General features: G+C 38.4%; 1 protein-coding gene across 1 annotated transcript in view; it reads right to left on the reverse strand.

Moving 5' to 3' along the window:
• The window catches only part of LOC126474049 (radical S-adenosyl methionine domain-containing protein 2-like), a 51,414-nt gene extending 26,231 nt beyond the window's left edge, over positions 1-25,183 (reverse strand). Inside the window, exons 1-4 of the mRNA XM_050101460.1 lie at positions 24,870-25,183; positions 19,604-19,765; positions 15,402-15,625; positions 11,793-11,942 (exon numbers count right to left, since the gene is read on the reverse strand). Coding sequence (XP_049957417.1) covers positions 11,793-11,942; positions 15,402-15,625; positions 19,604-19,765; positions 24,870-25,155 — 822 coding nt within the window. The 5' untranslated portion in view covers positions 25,156-25,183. The remainder of the gene's footprint in view (positions 1-11,792; positions 11,943-15,401; positions 15,626-19,603; positions 19,766-24,869) is intronic.
• Positions 25,184-27,600: the final 2,417 nt, after the last annotated feature.

Here is a 27,600-nt window from a genome sequence, read left to right on the forward strand (position 1 = left end):
AAGCGCAAAGGCGTGACAGCTACAAGTCCGTATTGGCTTAATACATACGGAAGTAGGAAGCGGGTCATTCTGTCAGTGGAGGGGGTTAAAACAACCGAGCCAGTTGAGAACATACCCCGTTTACTGATGGAAAGATTCGGCGGTTTGGTCGCATGTGGCGACCGTGACAGGACTTACCAAGTTTGTAGAATAATGGCTGCAATAAAAGTGTTATATAAACTTGTAGTTTCAAGGAAATTTTAAATTTAAAATTCTGTAGTAGACAAATATACCACAATTGGTAAGTTCAAGACGACAACCTGCAAAGCAGCAAAAGGAAGTCCAATAGTAGGAGTTAAACAAGTAATACTTGGTTTAATAAACATTTCTATTAGGCACGGAATACAGCAGCATAAGATGGAGTCGAATAGTAACAAGCAAGACGAAAACATTACAAGGTCAGACCCAGAATTAGGGACCATAGATACTGTTGTAGGGTTGGAAAATCCTATAGATGAATCCACACCCACAAAACAGGAGGAACGGGAAGTGAAACCAAAGGTAGTGAAAAGTGAACCCAATGTATCTGTGGATGCAAGTCACAAGGGAGAGGATATGGAATTAACAAGTTTGTTAAATAGTATGATGGCGCAAATTCGAGAAGGGAATGCTAGTTTGAAAGCAGAAATGGCTAGTCATATATCCCAACTGGATGAAAACCTATCTGGTAAAATAAAAGCCAATTTAGATATTTTGAATACGCAAAGCCAACGTATCACAGAGGTAAACAAATCAGTAAATAGCATTAGGGCTGAAATAACAAATGTTCAGAGAAAAGTCACAGAAATAGAGAAAAGATTTGATACCGAAATTCAGAAAATAGAGAAATCAGTGGAACCTTTGGTTAGTGAAAAATTAGAACCGATAATTGAAAGTAAATTACAGGTGATGGTTCCAGTTGTAAAGAATGAGATTGTTAAAGAAACGGCAGCTGATATTGAAACACTGCGCAATACCATGTTGAGTTTTGATGCATGTGTGCAGGAGCAGGAAAATACACTGCGTAATGAGATAAAATTGTTAAGTCAGCAAGTTCAGAATCAGACGTTTCTTAACTGTAGTGGTATCCCATTGGCAATGCAAAAATCGGAAATACTGAATAGGGAGGAAAAATACGATCCTCAAAAGAAACAAGGTGGATGGCATCCAATGGATTTTATAAAAAATTGTGAACGTGTCTTACCAACAGACATGTCGGATAAAGAAAAAATTAATTTAGTAATAGACGCTTTAGCAGGTCATGCTAAACGTTGGGGATTGAATTTGGATATCGACAATTTGAAGTTTACAGACTTCAAAGAAAAGTTCCTTGAGGAATTCTGGGGCACACAACAGAGGGATAGGTTGTGGAGAGAATTCGTTGTCGCCAGAATGCCAGAACATGGGCGTGGGCTCATGAAAGAATACTGTGAAGGATGGTTCAAGCGTTTGGAGTATCTTAAAGATCGTAGATCAGAATCGGAGATAGTGTGGGAGTTGTGGAAAAAGCTACCTGACGATTCAAAGCGTTATGTAGGAGGCACTCATCGAACATTCGATGAATTTTTAGAAAAAATCGAGAATGAAGATAGGTGGCGTGAAACTAGAGAGTTTCGAGGTTTCAGAAATCAGAATGGAATAGTAAAAGGTGGTAGGAATGAACCGCAAATTAACATGATGAGAGGAAGAGGTCGAGGAGGTAACTCTCAGCGAGGGAGAGGACACTATCAGGGAAACGGGATGCATTATCAAAATCAGGAAAACTAAATACCGCGCAGGTCAAGGGCCTAACGCGCGCGGAAAGAAAGAAATGGCCCAAATATAGGGAAGATCGGAGTATTCAGTACTATAGTAGAATAGTGCGTCGTTCGCCTGAAGAGCAGTTTTATAAACGAAACTTTGCGAAGTATAATGCAGGGATACAAACAGAGGAGAGAGAGCAGAGAGGAATTATTAAGGGAAATGAAGTAGGAAAAGAATATCGGTCGGATGTGAAGGCTCACGTGAATGAAATAAGTACAATTCGAGGTCAGAGTGACGAATTGATGAAGGAAGAGTCAGAGAAGGCGTTGTTTGTCGGTAGGGATGGCAACTGTGCAGAGAGGCAGGGGCAAGGTAGGAGTGATGTGACTTATGGTAAAAGGTTCGTACGAATAGTCGACGAATCGCATCGAGAAGTAATTAAAGAGGAAAGGGTGGATAAGAAAAAGGGGCATAGTGCAGAGACGCATGCCGATTCAGAAATTACCTCATATGCAGAATATGTACATCAGCTCAAAAGCCAGCCAGCACAATTAGAAAGATCTTCCACTCAAGTGATTAATTTGGACCCGAATATGACAGTGTTAGAGAGCCATACCGATTATGATGTTTACCTAGTGACAGCAAGAGTACATGACTGTGATGCACATTCTTTTAGAGAAATTAGAGAAAGTGTATCTAACCAAGAGAAAGAGTGTTGTGATCCCTGTAGTACTGAAGCAAATGAGTTGAGTGAGACTGGAATTCCATTAGTGGGGGAAAATTATGAAAGTAAGAGTGGCGAATGCACTATCCAACAAAGGGAAAGTAGAGAAAGGGATTATAATTTGCGAGAATTATTTGAATCCGAAGAAGGTCATATTTCTATGGAGGAGGAATTATCGTCAGAATCATCAGAAAGCATCCAGGGAGAAAAAGAAGTAGAGGAAGTTTCCGATTCTGCAACCGAGAGTTCAGGCATGACAGATTCGAATGAGAACGAGATGGCATTAAAGAGCCTAGACGAAGGACTATTGGAAAAAGTGGTGAAAGAATTTAGGATGAAAAGGAGAAAGAAACCTCCAGATGGAATGGTCAGTATAAAAACCGGAAAAATAATATGGCAAGACTTGGCGGTGGAAAAGGATTTATTATGGGAAGATAAAGAAAGTATGGAAGAGGACAATAGGATGCAAACAATCCTACCCATTAATATATGTGGATACGATTTATATGTATTGTTGGATACGGGTGCTCAAATAAGTGCTATTTCGCACGCATTTTTTGAGATGATCAAAGAGCAACGAGGAGTAGTCATGATGCCAGTAACAGGTGTTAAAGTGATAGGGGCGACAGGGAAATGTAGTAAACCTGTTAAACATCAAGTGATGATGGAATTTAAGATAAAAAACAAGCTATTTTCGAATGCATTTTTAGTAGTTCCAGAGCTCAGTGCCGAGATCATTTTAGGCATTGACTGGTTAATAAAACAGAAAGTAATTATAGATTGTGACAAAGGGATAATAGTTTGTAAAGTTGATAGTGCGGTATTAGAAATACCATTTGAATCATCTAGAGTAATGGAAGAGAACCAGCTGAGATGGGTAGAATTTATAGATGATCATAATTCAGGAATAGGTCAAAAATTTGATTGGTTTCTCGTGAGGCAGATAGTTGAAGATGGAAATAAGGAGACACTCCTTCGAAATGTAGTGGATAAAACGGAAGGACTATCTGATGCCCAAAGGGGGGATCTATGGCAAATTCTGAAAGAAAATCAGGAGGTATTTTCGGACAAACCGGGACGAGTGATAAATTATGAGTACTGCATGGAGGTAGAGGAGCATGAACCTTTCTTTAAACCACCATATAATGTACCCTTGTCTAAGAAAGAAGCAGTTCAAAAAGAAATAGATAAAATGGTTTCATGTGGGGTCATTGAACGGAGTTCTAGCCCATATAATAACCCACTAGTGATAGTAGGTAAGAAGGATGGGAGTGTACGAATAGTGATAGATGCTCGTACTCTGAATAAAGTAGTGAAGAGGGAGTTGGATCGTCCAGAGAACATAGATAATTTATTGCAGAAGTTTAATGGTGTAAAGTACATGACTAGTTTAGACCTAACTGCAGGATACTGGCAAATCCCATTAAGTGAGGAGTCTAGGAAGTACACGGCATTTTTATTCAATGGCAAATGCTACCATTTCACCGTGGTACCATTTGGCCTAAATACTTCCGTGTCAGTGTTCATTCGGGCTTTAGACAAAATTTTAGGGAATGAACTTAGTTCGCTAATCACGGTTTATGTAGATGATCTGTTAATTGCTACAAGGACATGGGAAGAGCACGTGGAGATATGTGACAGGGTGTTCAAAGCTTTAATTAAAGGAGGAATGACCCTGAACCTGAAAAAATGCGAGTTTGTAAAGAAAGAAATAAAGTTTTTAGGTCACATAGTAACACCAGAGGGAATTGAAAAGGATCCCGATAAAGTCAAAGCAATAAGAAATTGTCCGGCTCCCAAGAATAAAAAACAACTAAAGTCGTTTATAGGACTTTGTTCCTTTTATCGTAAGTATGTGGATGATCAGGTGTTCAATAGCCCACATCTGAACAACCTACTTAAGAAGAACAGTGTGTATATGTGGACTGAGGAATGTGAAACAGCATTCAACCAGCTAAAAGACAATTTGGCTAAAAACATAAAGTTATGGCACCCTGACCTGTGTGAACCATTCCACATGGCAACAGATAGTTCAGATTATGGATTGGGAGTATCCATATTTCAGGAGGTAATGATAGATGGGGAAAAAACTCATAGACAAATAGCATTTGCGAGTAGAACCATGTCTAAATACGAAAGAAACTATACGGTTTCAGAGAAGGAGGCTTTAGCTATAGTATGGGGTTTTAGGAAATTTCAACTTTTCTTATGGGGGCATAAGACTGTGGTCCATACAGACCACAAAGCTTTAATATTTTTGAAGGACTGCAGATTGTTACATAACAGGTTGACCAGATGGGCGCTGTTTTTACAACAATTTGATATAGAGATCAAGTATGTTAAAGGGAAAGAACATGCAGTACCAGATGCTTTGTCGAGATTACCGGAAGGATGTGAGACACTAGAAAGTGTAAAGAATAGGGAAGATGTTTTTGAGGTGAATTACTTCAAAAAAGCGGAAGGGAGAGAAAAAATTAGGGAAATATGTCGGAATATGCGAAGATATCAAAGTGATGATGATGCACTCAAGTTGGTAAAGGTCAAGTTTGACAATCCGGACGCAACTAACATAAGGGCTTCATATAAAATACATAAAGGTGTACTGTATCTTCAAAGATTAAATAATCCAGGGAAGTGGAGAGTATGTTGGCCGGAACAACACACTGAAGTGCTGATAGATTATGTTCACTTGGCATATGGCCATTGTGGTGCACGGAAGTGTACCGATAAGTTAGATGAGTGCATTACCTTTAACAACATGGCACGAAGGGTAGCACAGAGGATAAGATCTTGTGATCTATGCCAAAAGGCGAAAGTAACAAATGCAACTAATCAAGGGCCCATGCAATCAATAAGACCTGATGAAGTATTAGAAATAGTAGCAGTAGATATCTTTGGACCATTACCGAAAACCATGGGGGGTTTTGTGTACATATTTGTAGCAGTTGAACTTTTCTCAAAGTATATAAAGCTATATCCCTTGAGAAAAGCTACTGCCAGAGCTGTGTATGATAAAATGGTGTGTGATTATTTTGTGAAAGTAGGGAAGCCAAAGACAATACTATCAGATAATGGTGTTCAGTTTTGCTCAAAAATGTGGAAGGATGGGATAACTGAGAAACAGGTAGAAGTGGTACATATCTCAGCTTATCACCCATCAAGCAATCCGGCAGAAAGATATATGCGTGAGATAGGTCGGTTATTTAGGACGTACTGCCATAGCAACCACAAGAAGTGGGGCATGTATGTGAGTGAATTCGAAGAAATCATGAATTCATTAACGAACGAGAGCACTGGATTTACTCCAGAAGAAATCCTGAAAAAGACGAGAAGTAAAAGTCTAGTAGAAGACCTACTAGAATTTCCAGATAGAGTTGAATTAGATTATGATAGTAAAAAGAACTTAGTAAAAGACAAGATGAGAAAACAAGCAGATGCGAGAATTCGTCGTCATGACGAAAAAGTAAGGAATCCTAAATTCAAAATAGGTGATCTCGTTCTTGTAAAAACACATGAAAAATCAAGTGAAATTAATAACGAGATCAGCAAATTTAAATATATATATAATGGACCATTTAAAATAGTGTCCATACCCAATGTGAATGCTTATTATTTAGAGTACCCATTAACAGGCAAACGCCTGGGAGTAAGAAACATAGTGGATCTCAAAAGGTATGAACCACGAATTCTACCAGATTGAAAATAAATATATAAATAAATATTAAAGTAAACCAATATGTAAATAGTTTTGTTTCTTTTGTTCTATGTGAAAGGTAAATGTTCACTAAAATATGTTGTAGTATTCTAATGAAACTTCTAGTTTAAGTAGAGACTAAACAGACTGGGAAAGACTGAGCTTCTAAGAAAGCCTTAATAGATGTGTAAATAAGTGTTGTGGAAGAGGTAGAAAAGTGAGGAGGTAAAGTGAAAAGGACAGGCTATAAAGTAATAGGCGCATAACGTGTGTTTTACTTGCCTGAGATAAAAGAAGTGTATTTAAAATTTTTGTAAAAAAGATGTTTAAAGTGTACTGTGTTTGGATGTAAGAAAATTGTAAAGAATATATGTAAATCATTTATGTAATGTTTAGCAGGAAAGATAGAAAGAATTGGTGTTTAATTTTAAATAAGTAATATAAGTACCGAGGTGTATCAGTAAGAAAGGGAAAACCCTTGGTAAAAAGCTTAACGAAAATTTCAGATTCATTATAGGAGAGACTTCTTATTGAATTATCACTGTTAGATTCTTCAATAAGAAGTGGGGCATGTGTAACGGAACTGAAATGATGGTGGGCTGACAGTAATTTGGAGCCCGCGCGCCGGAAACGGGCGCGCTGGTGTGAGACTGCCAGGGAGTGCACCCTGATGCCATCTATTGGCGAAAATGGGAATTAGCGCTGTCTCAGACAATGCACAGAGCTCTCGGAGTCAAATGTATTCTTTTTCTTGGTAATTATAAGCTATTACTGTATGATTTAATGTTATAAAGCGCTAGTAGTAAATTATTATGACTGGTATGAACTCCAGGGTAATAAATGTAAATATTCTTAAATACTAAATGATTTCGGTAAAAAGGTGGTAGGGGAACGCCCCCACTCTTGGTGATACGAGCATAGCTAGAGGTAGCTGGAGACACAGGGACTGAACAATGAAATGGCCTGGGGAGTGTTGGCGTGAGCGGACGTGCATAACTGTGCTCACGCAAAAGTGACCGTGCAACAGCGAAAAGGAGAATATCGTCGCCGTTTGTGGAGTGGAACGCGACGAATGGTTGTCGAAGCCGTCTCTATGCCACTGGGGCTGATTGTAAGAGTTCCTGCGCCCAGATTTTATGGCGGACGTGCAGTAGCTTATACGAGTGCTACAGCTCGTAGTTCCAGCCGCCATTAAGGGCATGAGGCGTGAAGAGCTGCGTTAGCCACATGCATCCCACCACCAGCACCGACACGTCTACCCAAGGCAAGACTGCTTGAAATTGTTAAGTCGAACTTTGTATACATGTAAAAGGAGAATACCAGTTTTCTTTTGTGCAAGTGCAGAAGACTGAATATAGTAATGAGTAAAATTACAACGCATGTTGTTCATTGTAAAGTGTAGTAACCTGAAACATAGTGTAGTGAAATCAGACTGAGGCCACCATCGCCTCTTTCATTTACAATTCTTTTGGTTGTAGAATACTTTAGCGTTTAAGAATGTAGAAAAGAGCAATGGTCACACCAGAATGAGTCGCCTATTTATAGTTACTTAAATTTTTCTGAGTAACCTTTCAAGTAAAGTCACTTAACTAATTCTATAGCAATTGTCCAAAGAGTAATATCCCAAAATCATTAAATAAGTTGAAGGGTAGAAGTCTGTTAACCTAAGTAGCTTAAATTGTCTTGGTGGTAATTACCAAGCCAACTCACAGAAATTGAGAGAGTATTTGCTTTGTAGAATCACCTAGAATGATCAGAAATAGTAATGTTCAGAATTAAGTTTAAAATTCAACTCAAGGCGTTTCACTTTGAAACGAGCCAAAAAATTGATTTATTCTTTTGCTCCTTCAGAGCTGGCGACCGTAGTTATAAGTATTTTCAGGAGGATTCGACGGTAAGTCTGCTGCTCTCGTCGTGCTGATAGGATTATCTACTGCTGCTAGCAGTGGTGATTGGATACATAAGCTCACTACCAAGTTAAGTGGGTCAGGTAGGCAGTGTTACCGTGTGAACTGTAGGGCACTGTAGGCCGTGGATCGAACCCGTTCAATCATCACAGCTCTTTGAGAAATAGTCCGGTTAGGAGTGTACTAATCCAATAGGTAAATACTGGCGAGTAACGGTCAAAAATGTATACGCAAGTGAATTTAGCAAGGTCCATGTAGCACCTAGTTAATGTGGTGTAATGGCGAGGGTAGGAGTGGAGTAAAAGTGAGCTGAGCTTGTGGCAGCTGTGCTGTCTTCAAAGATTAATAACGTGAACTCACTACTACCTCTTGCCATTAGGGCTGAGCTATTTATGGTTAAAATACGTAGCAGTAAGCGCAAAGGCGTGACAGCTACAAGTCCGTATTGGCTTAATACATACGGAAGTAGGAAGCGGGTCATTCTGTCAGTGGAGGGGGTTAAAACAACCGAGCCAGTTGAGAACATACCCCGTTTACTGATGGAAAGATTCGGCGGTTTGGTCGCAACTTGGAATAGGCAAAAAACCAAAGATACTTCATGGAAAAGAGTCCACCAGAAACCTGAAGAAACACAATGCAAAGAGAGCAAATGAAGTGGCAGTAGCGCATTCTAATGGATACAGATAAATTTCACACACATCCCCTTTCCAGACTGAACCCAATAGCAATGCTAGGGAAAAAGGTTTTTCATATGAAGAGAAATAAAGTGAATAAGGATGGAAACCCCCCCCCCCGGAAGTACTTATTATTTGTGCCCAAAGTGTTAGTTAAAAGACTGCAATTACTGTGGACCCAAACACACAAATTTTGACTCACTGTCTTTGACAAGCAGTGAGGAGCTAACTGCAACTGTGTGACAAGACATCAGCAGTGCACAGGCATGCAGTGGCCCAGTTCGTCCCCACTACTACTGCCTTGGGGAGTGTCACTGGGTATGACTCTCTGCATGTGAATGGTCCCACAGCCACCGGTAGCCAGCGTCAAGATGTAGTGATGACCTCTGGCCAGTTTCATCTCTACAACTGCTATTTTGCCAAGAGGACCATGTGTAATAACGTAGGGGGTGCACAAGGGGGGCAACTGACCTATGACGACAGGCGATGAATGGAGTATCAGCAATGCCACAAATGAAAGTGATTATGTGCGTGAGTGCAAGTGCAAAAAATGGGTATATTTCTTGTTATGTGCTTTTTTTTTTTTTTTTTTTTTTTTGTCATTTTATCTGTCGTTTTCCCTTCAGTTGATGGATTTGAAGTAAAGATGTAAAGTGAATGATGATATGGATATCAGCATGTGTACATGTATATGGGCTATGTGGAGGGGCTGTGTTTTGTCCTCTGCTGTTGTCTGTGACCATATTAAGGTGGAACACTTGTGAAGTTAGTTAGTTTATGGTACTGGTTATGTGATTCGAATTTTTTTTTTTTTTTTTTTTTTTTTTTTTTTTTTTGTCAAATATGAAAAATAAGTTGGTAGGGCAATTGGTTTACTCAGGAGGGGAGTGTAGTTAGTTGTACATGGCTCTTGAGATGGGTGGTTGTTTAATTTGCTACTGTCGTCTGATGTTTACTACAAGAATTGGCATAGGAAAGAGTGTATATATGTGTATTTATATTGTAGAAAAGGGGGTGTGCATTTCAGAACAAGAAATGATGTTGTGATATGATTGCTGCATGTGAAGAATTACTTACTTCTATCACATGATCAACATATTGTATGACTTTGCATGTGAGCATTCATTATTTACTATTATGCTGCAACGATAAAACCTTATGGTTAACAGGCAGAAGCAGCCAATGCAGGCTTCGCTATCTATGGTATTAATATCAGTATGATGTACTGTTTTGTTCATGATATATGTGCTAAGAAAGTGTTATTATTTTTAGAGGGTTATTACACTGTAATACAGGTCCATATCCAGTCCAGGACCACTTGAGTTGTGTGATAATGGGGGTCTCCATATGGACACAAGTTTTGGCTCCTCAAATTGATCCTGAGAGAGAAGACTAAGGAGGGTTGAGTTATGGAGTAGAAACAAAATCATTATTTGGACCATATTAAAACAGTAAGAAAAGATAAGAGTTAATGTGTACATGAGAGAGATTGTAGGGGCAAGAGAGGAGGTATCCCCCTCTCCTCCAGGTGAATGCTTGAGTGGAAACATGTTGCACACAGGAGAGTTGTAGAGAGAGGGAATGGCAGTGTGGAGGATCATGCAGACAACTTAATGAAAGGAAGAATACAAGAAAAATAGTGAGATGTATACAGATGTGTTAAAAAAAACACTATGATTAAAACAAGAGGCAGAGAGAAGTATGAAATTGGTGAGGGAAAGGGAGGACAGGAACAAGGATAAGGGACATGGGTAGTTGGTGAAGGCTGATTGAAAGTGAATTGCAGGGAGAGATCCCACAGCACAATACAGTGGTGGAGTTGGAATGGGATAGATCCACATGGCACACACAGAGAAACTGTTGACTTTGACCTCAGAACTGGACACTGTGTTCTGCAACTGCATGATCAAATTTATGTCATCACAGTTTTGTAGGTTTGCTGTAAAGAGAGAAAACTGCCACAGTGTAATATTCACTGAATAATGTAACAGATGAATTTATGTGTAATTGAGATATTTTCGAAACCTCTGTGAAGTGTTACTGTGTTCATTTTGTGTGCAGGAACAACTGTTTTCATTTTGTATGCAGGAACAGTGAAAAATGTATCACCATAAGATAATAAACAGGATTGTGAATTGAATTTTCTGACAGCAATAAGGAAATGTTTTATTTTTATATAATACCTGCACTTGCAAACTTTATAAACTGAAGTAATATCATGTTTTCCACAAAGATATGCCTCTGTAAAGTTAACGTCTATGAATCTGTTCACATTGGCCTTTACATAAAGTGAAACCTTGAATACTGATGTGGATCGCAGGGAAGGAAACCATAAAATGTGCTACAATCAGAAGTACACTTTGCAATCACTACACAGTGGCTTGCTGAGAATAGATAAAGAAATAAGTGTACATGAATATCTTGACTCAAGTAGGGTGAAATTTCTGCCAGACCTATTACATCATCATTGTCCACCTCTGTTGCTCCGTTGTCAGCATATCTGAATGCTAATTTGAAGTTTCACATTCTATTCCTTCTACTGCCAGGGATTCTTCTTCAGTGCAAGGACTGGAATGAGACACACTCAGCTTTTTGATGCCAATTAAGGAGCTACTTGAGTACGAAGTAGTGACTGTAAGCTCTAAAAAGCCAAAAATGGCCAGGAGAGATGTGTGCTGATCCCACACCCCTCCATACCACATCATATGATGCCATTGGCAGAGAATGACATGGTGGTCAGTCATTCATGATTGGCCCATCAGGATGAGAATGAGGAGCTTTGCTGTTGCTGTTGCTATTAAATCAAAGGTATTTGATATGACAAAGCAAAGTAACTGCTGAGGAAGTCCATGGCTTTGCAAACAGAACAATCTTACAACAGCTTTGTACCCTGCTCGTAAATATGCATAGTATGTAATTTGTATGTCTCTAATAGTTAAGAATTTTATTATGGGGTTGCACAATAAATGTGCTTTGATATAATTTGTTAATATCACATACTCTATGGACCTTAGAAAATGTCACTCACATACCTTTTGGTTACTTTCAGGGACCAGAACAGGTACATTTTTATGTCTGTCCAAGAAATTTTGAAACTGCTGATCTGTCACATAGAACTTTTCTGCATTCCGAAGAGCATTCTCCCCAACATTTTCTCCTTTAAGCAGCAGACACTGAAAAACCTAGAACAAAAGGTCCATGGCAGGAGTTCCCAACTTAAATCCATGAAAATACCAAACCTTTCATACAGATCAACGTATTAATTTTGAGATTATTGAAATTATATAAACAGAAACACAAAACTCCAGCCTTGAGTACCATTGAAGTAATTAAACATGAGACATCTTAGGTGCACATCAGGCATTAACATATTCATATATTTAAGAACCATAGTGCTAAACAGTATCACAGGTATACAAACTTTAAAAAAATTACACATACATAGGAAATATGAACTGTAGGAATTATTGGCTACTTACTGACATTAACCAAGATAGGGACCAGTGAGTAGGGCTTGCTGTACACTGTGTAGTTCAAATATGTAACAACGTGAATATATGTCAAATAATATGTCAATACTGGCATATGTAATAACAATCTTATTCAAAAACAGAGATAGTAGACTCAATTAAATACTCTTATTTCACCATGAATTTACTTTCGTGGTCTGGAGAAAGAGTGAGAAAAGGTGCTGTACAGGAGGAAGACCTTGAATGGAGAGGGAAAGAGGAAGCTCAGCCAACTGCAGAACAATGTGAGGAAAAATCGCTGTTAAACTACAAAAATTAAAATTATAAATACCTAATGTCTGCTTTATGATCTCAAGAAAAAATTGGAGAGGTTAACAGTTTTTCTATTTATGGCTTCCTATCATTCAGCTTTGATTTCTGAGTCATATTTTCTTTAACAGCATATCAGAAATGGTTCAACAATTTGAATAAATTTGCAATGTATTCCAGACTGATGAGCAATACTCAAGAATCAGTCTCACAAATGTTTTGTAAGCTGCTTATTTCATGCGTATAATGAATTTTCTTAATATTCTTCTAATGCATCTCAGCCTGGGATCTGCTTTTCCTACAATTAGTTTTACATGATAACTCCATTATCTGTTGTTACAAATAGTTATTCCTAGGTATCTTATGGTTTTTACTGCTTCTAGCAGATTTTCGTCAATAGCCAAAATGAACAGTAATGGGTATATTTGTCTACTGATGTGTAATAAGTTATATTTATTTATATTCAGGGTCAACTGGTTTTCCTGCATTCTGCTACAGTCTTCTGCCATTGCAGCCTTCCTATAGACAACAGCATTGTCTAAGAAGAACCTCTGCTGCTAGAAAGGGAGCAAGTTCTTTTGCATAACATCTGCAGAATCTCACCTGTCCCAGATGCCTTTCCCTTGTTAAGTGATTTTACTTGATTTTCTGTTCTGCAGTCACTTATCTCAATATCTGACATTTCAGCATTTACATTATATTCAATGGAGAAACTGTACGCCAATCTCAGAAGTACAATTCAGTATTTTGGCGTTTTTCCTGTCATCTTCTGTTTTGGTGCCAGTATGCCCACTGATGAATGAATAGATCATTTTGATCCATTTTCTGACTTTAGACACAACCAAAATACCTTAGGATTTTCTGCCAGACCAGTTGGTAAAACTTTACTTTTGAATTCATTGAAAGCTTTTCTTATGCTCAGTTTGGCTTCTATTTGTCAGTTAGGCTCTGACTTTGCTTAAATCTGGGATGAAGCTCTATTTGTCTCTGCAATAACTTTCTAATATGATTACTGAATCATGGTGGATCTTTTCCATCAGTCACAAACTAGCTCAGCATATAATTCTCTAAGGTATACTGAACAATAGTTTTGAATTTCATTTTTGCTCCACATCTCTGTCCTCAGAACTGAATATTGGATTTTGACTACTCAGATACTTTCCAATTTGTTTCCTGTTATTCTTGCCAAGCAAAAATATTTTCTCACCTTTCGTAACACTCCTTATAACATCCCTGGTCACTTGAGACTATCACAAACTTATAATCACTTACACCCTCCTACATGTTAACTGGTTCAAAAAGTTCATGTCTGTTCATTGCTGGGATGTGAAACATGTTGCTCATGGAAGTCACTGCCCCCTCTAACTGCTCAAAGTAAATTTCAGACAAGACATTCGAAACAGCCTCACATGAATCCTTGACTATGGCACCACTTTTAATTGCTAGCAAATTGGGATCTCACCCTGTGACAACAGCATGATCAGCTTGCTCACAACAAGCACAAAATTTTCTATGTAACACTCTGACCTATGGTACCAGACGCAGATGGTCTATAGAAGCATCCAATTAACTTGTTTGACACACTTCTGATACTTCTCTCAACACAGCTTCACACTCAAGATCCTGTTGTAACCTCCTCATAGATATTACCAAGTACTTTACAACAATAAATACACAACTGCCGTTGGTGTCTAGTCTATCTCTGTAATATATATCTCAATCTGCATTTAGTATTTCACTTTAACTTCCAGCCAGCTTTCTGTTGGTAATTGCTTCATGGCATTGTTATCTTTCATAAATGAAACTAATTCTGGGACTTTTTCATGTGTGCTCCTGCAATTCACTGATACCACATTAACATTTACTTATCTGAAAGAACGTAAGTTCTCTTCAAAGAGTAATGTGGATAATATTTCTTCATTTGTGGTAGGTGACTTTATTATTAACCTTACGCAGAAGTTCCAACTTAAATACATGTCTGCAAAAACCAACTACAAAAGCAGACTCTAGGAACAAATAATGTCTGCAAGTGCTTGCACCCATAGCCTGTGGGATGAGTGAAATTTTCGGTGTTGCAGTTTTCTTCGCAACAAAATTTGTGATACATTCTTCATCACTGCTAGTTTTTGGTTATATATCACAACATTCATCAATGTCTTTCAAAGGTCACCCTTCAAGAATAACGTTTTGTACACTAATATATTTTTTACTCTTTTCTGATTACTTTTTACACAATCCTCTTTCTCATACTCAAATGTCTTCATTCTGCTGTATTACATTTCATATATGCATACATATAATGTGATAACCTGGTTTGAATAACCCATCCTTTAACATCCAGCACAACAGTACAAGCTACTAAGATGTAGTGCGGGACAATATGTTGAGAATTGGGTTTCGCGGGAGGCGTGCCAGAGATAAAGCCCTGCAGTCGCGCTATCATCTGTGTCCTCGGTGGCTCAGATGGAGAGAGCGTCTGCCATGTAAGCAGGAGATCTCGGGTTCGAGTCCCAGTCGGGGCACACATTTTCATCTGTTCCCGTTGACATATGTCAACACCTGTAAGCAGCTAAGGGTGTTCATTTCATTGTAATTTCTACTAAGATATGTCTATGAACTAGTCAACAGCTCAAGAGGCTGTGGAGATTGATTTGACAGTTTTTTGTGCACAAACCTTACTACACTAAATAAACAAGTTAGAAGTCCTTCAGTCAATTAACTTGGTTTTTTTCTTAAATAGGTCTACTATTGTTTCTTGAATTTAGGACTTTGTGATGACTCATGATTCACTACTGCACAGCTGTCTATATTCATACTTTACTGCAACACATATTATTGTTGTCTGTTGCCAATTTCACTCACCTTCCAACGTACAGGCCTCAGTGCCACAATATTATCTGACATGTCTTCTTCCAGATTCTCCATATTCACCACAGTATTGATTTTAAATGCTACATTGTACTGATGACACCAGTCACGAATTTTCATCAGCTTCTTAATGTGGGTACCCCTCCCTCTTCCAATATTGCAGTTAGTTTCTTCATCAAATGAATCACATGAAATAGCCAAGATGTCCAAATATTTTCCTGCAAATTTATAAAACTTCAATAATGGCAGAATTGTATTTTTTACCCCAACTGACCCCAACACCCCTCACCAGCCTGCAGACACAGACACAGACACAGACACGCACACACACACACACACACACACACACCAAAATATGTAGGTTATTTTCTGTTGAGTAAGAACTTAACATGATAACCAATAGCATTCATTCACGCATAGCATTCTGAACATGTTGTCCTGAGGGAGAATCTTCACATACTTAGAATGAGTTAATATTATGAAAAGGAAAGATCGCTACTCACCATATGGCGAAGATATTGAGTCACATACAGGCCCAACAAGACCACTAAACACACAAGCTCTTCTTCTGAAACAGACAAAAAACACACACACATATTTACACAAATGCAGCTCACACACACATGACCACTGTATCTGGCCCCAGCAGCCAGAGACAATGGCCATGTGTGTGTGAGCTGCATTTGCATGAATATAGATGTGTGTGCATGTGTTTTGTTTATTTCAGAAGAAGGACTTCTGACAGAAAGCTTATGTGTTTAGTAGTCTTTGTTGTGCCTGTCTGTGACTCAACACCTCCACTTTATGGTGACCAGCCATCTTTCTTTTTCATAGTAGTGTCATTATTCTGTCCTGGATTTTCCATTGTTAGATGGAATGGTTTGAAATATGCATTACTGTATTGATGCATCAATGTTAAAATTACTGCTATACAACAGGCATGTTAGGCTTCAAATCTGGAGCACTTGCTTTAGTAGCTTTATGATTATTATGGACTGAGTAAAGATGATCCTTCATCATGTGAGTGGAAGACTTCCACATGCCCAGGGCCACTATTTGATGAGGTGTTAAAAGAGACCACTGAGTGCTAACATACACTTATGAACTAATTGTTACATGTCCATGATAACTATTGTGGAGAACTTCCACAACTAGAACTCGGCAAGAAGTAATTTTCTTGGGGCAGAAATTTAGCACCATTTCAATAGTGGTCCTGGCCACCATGGTGTATGTGCAGCATCCCTTTTTCAAATCCCATACACCGAGTAATGAATGTTTTTTGGTTTAGAGCCTTTTTTTTTACGCTTTCACTGAATAATGACTGCCACATTTTCGTAACCTTATTAACCACTGAAATGCAGATATTATTATTATTATTATTATTATTACCCCCCTCTCCCCATATATGGAACTATGCATACCTTTGTGCATACCTTAAGAGCTGTGAGCATTTCTTCATCCATGAGACTGCAAAACAAATCTCTTCTACTGGAAGCTGTTTGCTTTCCATATTTTGGGAGGAAGAGTATGGACCAAAACCAGAAAATTTGTGTTGGAAATATGGGCTCTAAAGTGTATACCCTAAGAGCTATGAGCACTTGTTCCTCTTTGCTACGTGCAACATGTATCTTCTACTGAAGAAGTGTCCACAGCTGTTAAGGTATGTATTTTCTTGTTTCTGTTCATACTATTTCCTCCTAAACATGTAAAGCAAAGAGCTTGTAGTAGAAGAGATTTGTACCATACATCTTATAGAGGCCTCTTTAAGAATTGTGTGATTCTTATGCTCACTTCCCAGCACATGTCAACTTTGATTCTGATAATATATATCAGTTTCAGTTGAATTGTGACCTGCACGTGCAACATGTATCTTCTACTGAAGAAGTGTCCACAGCTGTTAAGGTATGTATTTTCTTGTTTCTGTTCATACTATTTCCTCCTAAACATGTAAAGCAAAGAGCTTGTAGTAGAAGAGATTTATACCATACATCTTATAGAGGCCTCTTTAAGAATTGTGTGATTCTTAAGCTCACTTCCCAGCACATGTCAACTTTGATTCTGATAATATATATCAGTATCAAATGAATTGTGACCTTCACAGTCACAATACAAAATATAAATACAATTTTGTAGGTAGACCTCGGCTATTTGTCTAGATTTCAGAGTGGAGTTATGCATTATGATGCAAAGTTTTCAAAAAGTTGTCATCTAATATAAAGCAAGAACATGGGAGACCCTACCAATTAAAATGAAAGCTACAAACATGTCTCAATAGCCAACCTCTGTGACTCAGCTGGTGACAGATGTCCTGTTAATGTACCTACATGGCAAGAACCAGCTTTCATTAGACAGGTGCATGACATGTAGTAATCTATTCTAAATAGGTCTCTTTTTCCACAAACATATGTAATTAAATTCTTTGGAAAACAAATATTGTAATAAAATAAATATTACAGTACACTACCAACAGAATATAGACAGCAGCTACTTAATATAGTTGCTGCTGCTTTGTACAAAGCAGTGGCTTGCATTCTCATTTACTAGCTTAAATTTAGCTACTGTAAGCACAAGTAGTATTAAGCAGAATAGCGATTGGTAATGCAGTATACTCTGCAGTTCTTTTTAAGAGTTGCTTCTCTTTTGTTAATATGTGCCTTGACTTGCTCCAAAACCCTGAAGATTCTCCTACTTGGCTGAACACATAATGAAGCTGTGTGTGCTTGTATATCTCTCGAGTGCAACAAAAAAGAAAATTAAGACTGTTCGTGACTCAGAATGTCCAATTTCTTTTGCTACACCAATGCATTGCTCCAAATGAATGCTTTAAAGTGAGTTGTAGCATTTCCTCATTTGTGGCAGGTCATTTAACTAAAGTCCTCATTCATCATAGGGTTGTTTTGAAGATCACAATGCTTGACAAGACATTATGGTGTCCTACATTTATCTTTATCCATTGCCAGGCTTGAGAATGGACTTATACAGCCAGTTTCTGGGGGGAAAAGGCAGGATTACATTTGTAATATTGAATCCAAACCATGGTAAAATGGAAATGAGCGTTTGGCGTCATTGGCCGGGAGGCCCCTCGCGGGGCAGGTCCGGCCGCCATATCGCAGGTCTTATTACAGTCGGCGCCACATTGGGCGACCTGCACGCCGGATGGGGATGAAATGATGATGAACACAACACAACACCCAGTCCCTGAGCGGAGAAAATCTCCGACCCAGCCGGGAATCGAACCCGAGCCCAGAGGACGGCAATCCGTCACGCTGACCACTCAGCTACTGGGGCGGACCCAAACCATGGTGAATCGTGGTGAAAGTGAGACAGTGTTGATAAAAGTTCTAGGGCTGATTGTTGATAATCAAATGCTGAGATTGTTGATATCTATTCAGGAACACACCCAAGATGCCATTTAGCTATTACATATGTCTAACAATAGGGAATTTTGCCTTTTATGTTTCCTCCCACATAACAAGAGCTTGTTCACACTAAACTAAGTACATAAACACTCTGTGTGAAGTCTGGCAGATTTAATTTGCATACAGTAGATAATGATTTTTTTTTTAGCAAAAACTTAAATGAGTGACTTCTGCTGTCCATTTTTGCTACTTTCTGTTTCATAACAATGAATACCAAAGGATACAAACTGAAACTACATACCTGTAATATATGAATGCATTGTTTATCTGCTGCTAATTCACATGTAGTTTGGCCTGAGACAATAGAAAACATTTGTGACAATAATGGAAATGCCTGGAGGGCAATATGTAAAATGAGGGAAGGCAGCCACTTTCCTTAGTGGATTGATACTTGAAGCATAGAAACAAGTAACAGAAGATAGGATTCACATTAACTTTCAAGCACTAGCACTTAAGTCTTGCTGTGGCCATGGGAGTGTGTATGTGGGTGCCTGTGTGGTTGTGTGTCCGACTGTATGTGCTTTTGCTACAAAAAGAGCTTGCACTCGAAAGCTAGTGAGAATGCTGTTTTCTATTACAGGTTTTCGCACTCAGCACATCGAACCACTATAGGTGAGTGGTTGTCTTTCCCGTATTTTGTGTATTGAACACATTTTTGAAAAGAGCCTGTGTATAACATGTAAATTCTATACCATTAACACATTGTTACAGAGATTTATATCACTAAGATAGTTAACTTATCATAAAAATTTATCAATAAATGTGTGTTACTATTACCATATTTCTTAAACCATGCTTCACTGACTGTACTGCCATTGCTGACTATGGTAACACTGGGTAGAGAGAGCTCCTCCTTACAGTAGCGCACAAGTTCACCAAGAAAATGACCTCTGTCAGGTAGAAATGGCTCTCCTCCAGAAAAATTAATTTTCTGCATACCTAAAAAGAGGGATCTTTTGATATAACTCATTTACATTTAATAACAGGGATTACATGACATATTCCTGTGTTATCTTTTCTTTTTCTTTGTAGAACCTAAAGATAACTGTAACAAATCATCTTAGACTGTGTTACATACAATAAACAAGGCCAAATGTCTATGATTGTTCCTCTGAGGAAAATTTAGCAAGAAGTACTGAAATAGTGGAATGTTTTCTGCACATGATAATATTAAGGTTACATGAAATATTATTCCTGCTTTTTGGGTAGGTCAGCATATACAAAAATAAGCAAGAAATGTGAGTAGGCATTTGTAAGTAAACTGTTCATTACCAATACAAACAAAAAACTCACTACAAACATTCCTGTGCAAATTACATATTGAGAAACTACAAAACTTGAACACATCATTAATTACCAGCATCTAGATCTCTACTCCGTAAGATACTTGCAGTGTGTTGCAGAAGGTGCTCTGTGTACCACAGTCTCCCCATCCCCCCCCCCCCCTCCCCCCTTTTCCTGTTGGCGAGCTCTGTGTGAGCTCTTATCTCTCTAAATTTCATGTTTGTGGTATTTTCTCAAGATATACTTACGAAGAAGTGATATATTGGCTGACTCTTTGAGGAACATACACTCTTGGAATTTTAACAGTAAATCACACTGCAATGCAGAATGTCTCTCTTGTAGCACCTGTCACTGGAGTTCGTTGAGCATCTCCATTTGTTTACTTAGTGCTGTTGTTTCAGTTGTGTTTTGCACTGAGAATTTCACCCCATTCATCAAGATCACCCCATCGTCAAGATACTTACATCATCAGCAAACATTCTGCCTTGTTATTTACCAGTGCTACTAGGGTCATCAACATACACCAAGGATATTAGTGGTCTGCAGATCACCATACTTAATAGTTACCCACTCTTATTATCTTGTTTCACCTGCATCTGTTAAGGCAACTCTTTGTCTCATTTTCCTGCAAGTAAGATTCCAGACAAGCTCAAAGGTTTGTTTTTGACACAATAAGGTATGGGAGTTTTTGTACTAATATGTTACATTTTACATAATCAAAAAAATTGGCAAGGTCTCAGAAAAGCCTCACAGGATAGCTTCTACAATTCAGTTCATGCACAATTTCTTTTTTGAGAATGGACATTGCTTTCTTTGGGGAGAGTCCTTTACAAAAGTCAAAGTTCGAGAGTGTCAGTGAGCCACCTTGTGTAAGGTGTTAATATAATCTGTTGTGCACTACCCTCTCAAATACTTTTGAAAGAACTGGCAGCAAAGAGATCGGCCAAAAGTTAGATATTACATGCCTGTCACCACTTTTGTTTACAGCTATCACTGAAGCATGTTGTAATCTATAAGAATATGGCCCAGTTTTCACGAACTGTTGCATTTTAGGAATCTGATTATTTTTACAAATTTGTTGAGTGTTTAGGTTTTTAACGTGGCTGTCAATCAACGACTGTTGTATAATACAAAATTTTGAAAAACACAGTCCTCAGTCACGAACACAATTAATTTATAACCTAGGTTTCAGTGTCACAAGAGACACCTTCTTTGGACAAAATTGAAACTAAATGTTACAGCATAACTACAAAAAAATACGAAAGCTGCGGTCATACCTGACAGCGTCAGATAGTCAGCATTAAACTAAAGTGCAACAGAGGTGCAAGCCACTAGGCACTGTCATGTGTCCTCTGCTACAGTCAACACAAAACTTTTTGGTACATTATGCTGTAACATTTAGTTTCAATTTTGTCCAAAGAAGGTGTCCCTTATGACACCAAAACCTAGGTTACAAATTAATTGTGTTGACTGAGGGTTGTGTTTTTCAAAATTTTGTTTGTTGAGTGTTGTGGATTTGAAGTGCAGTGTCATTGTTGGTGTTATGCTGAGTAAGACTAATAGTTTTATGGCTTCTAAAGAAGGTTGAGTGTTTTGTGTTCCAATGCTTCCAGCTACAGAGAGGGGAAAAAGCACTGAATCCTGAGGTTGCCTTTCTCAGATTATTCTGATCTGTCTCATTTTCCATGAACTGTGCAACCCCCAAGTGTTCTAATTTTTTTGTACATATTTTTTCAGATTTTATAATATTCCATGTCATTTTTGTTTTATTGGTTTGATCCGTTAACTTATGTCTTCCTGATTACACAGTTTAAGATTTTGCAACATTTCCTATAGTGTCTTTCCACTGTTTGTTTGTACCACCCTTCTGTTCTAGGCAAAGTGTTATTAATTATGTATATACTGTACAAGCTATTATATGTATTTACTGTGTAACCTGTTATGAGGGAAACATTCCACGTGGGAAAAATATATCTAAAAGTTATATATATATATATATATATATAGGGAAACATTCCACGTGGGAAAAATATATCTAAAAACAAAGATGATGTGACTTACCAAACGAAAGTGCTGGCAGGTCAATAGACACACAAACACAAACGTACACACAAAATTCAAGCTTTCGCAACACACGGTTGCTTCATCTGCTTGTGTCTGTGTATGTGCGGATGGATATGTGTGTGTGTGCGAGTATATACCTGTCCTTTTTTCGCCCTAAGGTAAGTCTTTCTGCTCCCGGGATTGGAATTACTCCTTACCCTCTCCCTCAAAACCCACATCCTTTCGTCTTTCCCTCTCCTTCGCTCTTTCCAGATGAAGCAACTGTTTGTTGCAAAAGCTTGAATTTTGTGCGTATGTTTGTGTGTCTATCGACCTGCCAGCACTTTCGTTTGGTATGTACATATATATATAGAGGGAAACATTCCACGTGGGAAAAATATATCTAAAAACAAAGATGATGTAACTTACCAAGCGAAAGCGTTGACATGTTGATAGACACACAAACAAACACAAACTCACACACATAATTCAAGCTTTCGCAACCAACGGTTGCTTCGTCAGGAAAGAGGGAAGGAGAGGGAAAGACGAAAGGATGTGGGTTTTAAGGGAGAGGGTAAGGAGTCATTCCAATCCCGGGAGTGGAAAGACTTATCTTAGGGGGAAAAAAAGGCAGGTATACACTCGCACACACACACATATCCATCCGCACATATACAGACGCTTGTGTTGGCTTGTGCACCAGAATATTGGCTTATATTGTATATTTCCTGCCTGTTGGCTTATGGGATAATCTTCTTGGACTCTGGCAAATAAAATGTTTATACAGAAAGTTAAAAAAAAAAGTAGGAAACAGTACATCAGAAAATGTATTTGAATTCCTACACTTACTTTCTTTGTTATCCAATCAGTGCTGTTTTGGGGTGAATATGTGCCCCTTATTACATATCATTATGTTTCTTTCTTTGTTGTTTTAATTAAATATGTTCTAGTCCCACTGATTCACATAGCAAGTGAATGGCTAACATAAGGAAACAATGAAAAAGCAGAATGAGCATATGAACCTACAACAGAATTCTTAGGGTTTCACATTGTCACCCAAATGATGTGGAATGAACATGTTATGAAACTCTAGAAAAAGATGTCCACAACATGTTATGCACTTAAGGGTCCTTGCATCTGCATGCAGTGATGAATGTTTGAGAACTGTACACTTCAATTATGTTCATTCAGTAATCAGTTATGGTAAAATTTTCTGGGGAGGCAGTGCTCAGCATTTACAAACAGTATTTAAGATGGAAAAAAAAAGCAGTAAGAATTACAATGAAAAGCAGTAAGTGGGCCCACTGCAGAGAACTTTTCAAACTGTTAGAAATTCCAACTGTTCCTTGGGAATTTATATTCCAAACCATAGTGTATCATAGGAAAAATATAGAAAATTATAGTAGACATCAGTTTTCATAACTATAGTACAAGAACGAGACACTGTCTTCACCTAGACATGAAAAATAAAAAATAAACATAAGACTCAAAATAGTTTCTTGTATGATGGTGTAAAATTGTATAATAAACTGCCGCAGATATAAGGTTTTGATAAGGAGCAAAAATGATTGTAAATTAACTTATGTCTCACAAAACTGACAACATCCATACATTTTAAGATGTGCAGGGATGGCTAAATAAATAAAAAGAACCTGTTTCACAAGCATGTAACGTTGTGAATCGAGTTAACTCATTTTTTATATTTTTGTTTATTTATATTTTTTGAACATCACAGTTGTATATTAAATCAATTATATCTGCAAACGCCTTCAGCCGATCACTTAATGACATACAAAATTATTTTCAAAAACATCTGTGACAGATATTAATTTATAAAATTCAGTGTTCACCTAATGCCACAAATGAGCATATCCTCTGAGTAAGTTCTTTAATTTCGGGAGGGCATTCGTTCATTGCCTGTTCGGGAGGAGTTGAGTTTAGTTTTTTAGTTACGGTAACCGTTCTTCGATTATCTTTGAAATCTAGCACACTTTTTGTTGAGCGAACGTCAAAAAACGAGTGCTGATATGACGAATGGAACACCTCTTCAGGTCTCTTCAGTCGTCGCGTTAAGTAACGTGCTGAGAACATCTGATGATAAGTTTGTAATGAGTCGAAACCGGTTATGATGCGATTTGTGTGTTACGAGGCTCAAAAAGGAAGTGTGTTAAGACAACCGATCGGCAAATAGAAAAACCGGCAATAGGTGCACGAATACTCGTTAGCATTCTACTAAGTTGTATTACTTCAAATCTACGTCAGACTGTGGCATCTGGCTGGGAAATAAAAGACCGAATCCCTACAGTCAACTTGACAAGAACGGGTGCTGCGTGTATAAAGTTACAAACGCAAAACAACTGATTATTACACACGCGATGCGACGCTTAAAACACCCGGACTGTCCTACAGAAAAACAAAAAACCTTCCTTTCGGCTATTGGTCAACAGACGTACATACCGTATCAAAAGCGTCGTGCACTTATGAATTCAACTGCGGACGACGACGCACTTTGCTTTCCACAGTGCTGAATCGAACCTTATTGTCGTGCACATTTCGAAACCAAGCGCACATCTTTGGTATATACTGCTAAATTTCTTGTAGATATCTTTAATCACTATGAAATATTATAGTTTCTTTAGTATTAACATTTTGACGAACATACCGATACTCACAACTAATCCGCTAATGAGCTCTTCATGACTCTGAGTACACTTACCTTCCTTTTTAAGCATCCGAAGACCTTTTCTCGCTTCTTCCAGGGGTAACACAAAAGAAGTTTTCGCTGTGTGAAAGCAAAAACCGCATTTGTAGTTGCACTGACGTGTTAAATGATAATTAACACTTATCGGAACTATATGAATCGAGTAGTGTTCTTTCGATTCGTGGCATGTATGTTGCTGTATAACATGCCTCCATTTAGGAATAAATAATTGTAGTATTTCGACTACAATAAGCACAAATCTCTCCCACGCCTCGCCCAAAACCTCCGTTACACAACTCATGGCTCCGCGCTGTCGCAACAATAACACTTGGCACTGTGAGAGGCATATTTATACGCGTATGACTGTGTCTAGGGAATCCCCCAGTATCAGGTTCGCCAACACTGAAACGCAAAAATGCGGCTCGTGAATTTTCCAGGCGTTGCGAAATGCCGCGTTCAGTGAGAATTTGGTGAAACCCGCGTTCCGAATAGAATTCAGAGAACTCCGCCATATCTCCCGTAAGTTCTCTGCGAGTTCGTACAACGTCGAGCGTCGACCTGGCCGACTTTGCGCGATGGGCTCAGTTACCATCGCCGTAACCCACATTTTCACTTTACAAAGAGACTTCTTGTCCTGATCTTGAAAATAGAAAGGTTTTAAATATCACTGTGGATATGACTAACATGCTGGAGAGCTACTGTAAGTATCTAAAACTTTACTGAGAAACTTTACAAATAGGTTTGCAAAACATATTGACATTTTATCAAAATTATAATTGCTGCATTGTGCCTTAGCGTCACAGTGTTCAGCTCCAAGCTACTGACTGAAAGGGCTGAAGTTCGATATCTGGCCAGTTTTTAGGATTTGTATGTCACTTGTCACTTCTTTCACCTCTGCAATGTTTGTCAACGTGAAAATGGCGAGTTTCACAATGCTTCAGAGTCGATGTTGAGTACTTAACTGGTTAAGTTAGTTCAAAGGTCGGAAGAAGGCAAGCGCACACCACCTCAATAGGACCACTTCTATAGTAAAGCACTGTGACTTCGAAACTTATCTTTGGGTTGACGACGGCTTTGCCCAACAATAATAATATATTTTGCTTATTTTCTCTTGTGAGGTTGGACTGGCAATGACAGCGCTATTTAACTATTTTAGTAGACAGCTGCAACTTAAAAGTTGACAAAATCTCTCAACAACAGAGAATATCCTGGGGTTGTTGCCGGCTTTCAACCGTGAAGCATGATAGACTGCCGCAAGACTGACTGAACGTCGTAGCTGCCTAAGCTGCGTTGCCGTAGAGACTTGAACAAAACAGACAAGCGAAGCAGCCGCGCCATGCTCGTTTTAAGTTTCAGGGATCAATTCACCGGCCGTACCACCACTTCCGTATGGCTGGAACGCAGTACTTGCATCATTCATTCATTACGTGGTCGACCCTACACAACAGAGTTTCACAGTTGTGCTTTATGAGTAACTAGTTTGTTGTTAGTGAAATTTATGAGCAAATGTTTTTTTGCGCCAAGAAAAGAAGAACGTAAATTTCCTAAGCTTCCGTGTTCGTTGTCTCGTGTTATGTTACGTTCGCTCCAGTCAAAATCGATGTTGAATATATTCGAACGATCACAAGTCTATTGAATAGTGCAAGAAAGTCAATTGTCAGTGGTAGTGAACAATAGCGAATCGTTCACTAATGTTCCTTCATTCGTATTCACTTTCGTTCGCTCACCCTCTCTTTACACTGGAGCGACAGGAATAAAATGAGCAGTCACACACAACGGCAGTGTTCACCACATTTCGCCTGTATATATGAAAGAGCGTACACACAGGAAAGAACGGAGTACTCGGCGTCATTGGCCCTATTAATAGGAACACAGGTTTCTTTTGATACAATACTACTATCACCACCATGCAGAACTGTAGTATTTTTCACGAAGCAAGCAAAATGACACAAAAAAAATAAAAACGTAGGTGCCTAAATTTTCAGCAAAGCGTGAATCGTGTCGAGATCGTGCATTATAGCAATTATAGCAGCTCCGGGAAGCGTAACAAATACCACTAGCGGGTTGCATATCTCACAACTTCCAGGGGCAAAAAAATCAGACAAGTATTACAGTAGCAAACTGCGTTCGTCTTTAGGCAGCATAGCTGATTACCTGTAATTACCCGGATTTTATTCGTCCAGTATTTGAGAATAAGATCACTTAGCGACTTCCAACAAAGTTCACACATAATGTCAAACTTCACGAACTTTTTCTCGCTGACCCCCACTACAAAATGATGAAAGGAAAATAGTTTAACGCTTACTACATTTGTGTTTTTCGTACAGTAAACTTCGGCGTCAGACAAGACGTTTTCATTTATTACTTCTTTACTATTAACTCTGTTCGCAGCAGTTTGCAGACAATATCCACACATGCAACTGAATGTACTTGCAAAATTATATCATAGTACAACATATAGTTCATGAAATATGACGCCATAAATATCGATTGCGTGAAAGACTTGCTTTTCCTTAAAATCGAATTCAGATCACTCAGACTACATTCATCCAGTGTTTTGTAACTGAGACTTTCAACAAACTTTAAAAATAGTTTCAAACCTTATCTAAACTTTTCCTCGCTTATATGCTTAACGTCAAATATTTAACACATTAACTCATTTATAGCGTAACATCTACATCTACATGGATACTTTGCAAATCACATTTAAGTGCCTGGCAGAGGGTTCATCGAACCACCTTCACAA

Source organism: Schistocerca serialis, chromosome 4 (genome assembly GCF_023864345.2).
Source record: "Schistocerca serialis cubense isolate TAMUIC-IGC-003099 chromosome 4, iqSchSeri2.2, whole genome shotgun sequence".
Classification (NCBI taxonomy): Eukaryota; Metazoa; Arthropoda; class Insecta; order Orthoptera; family Acrididae; genus Schistocerca; species Schistocerca serialis.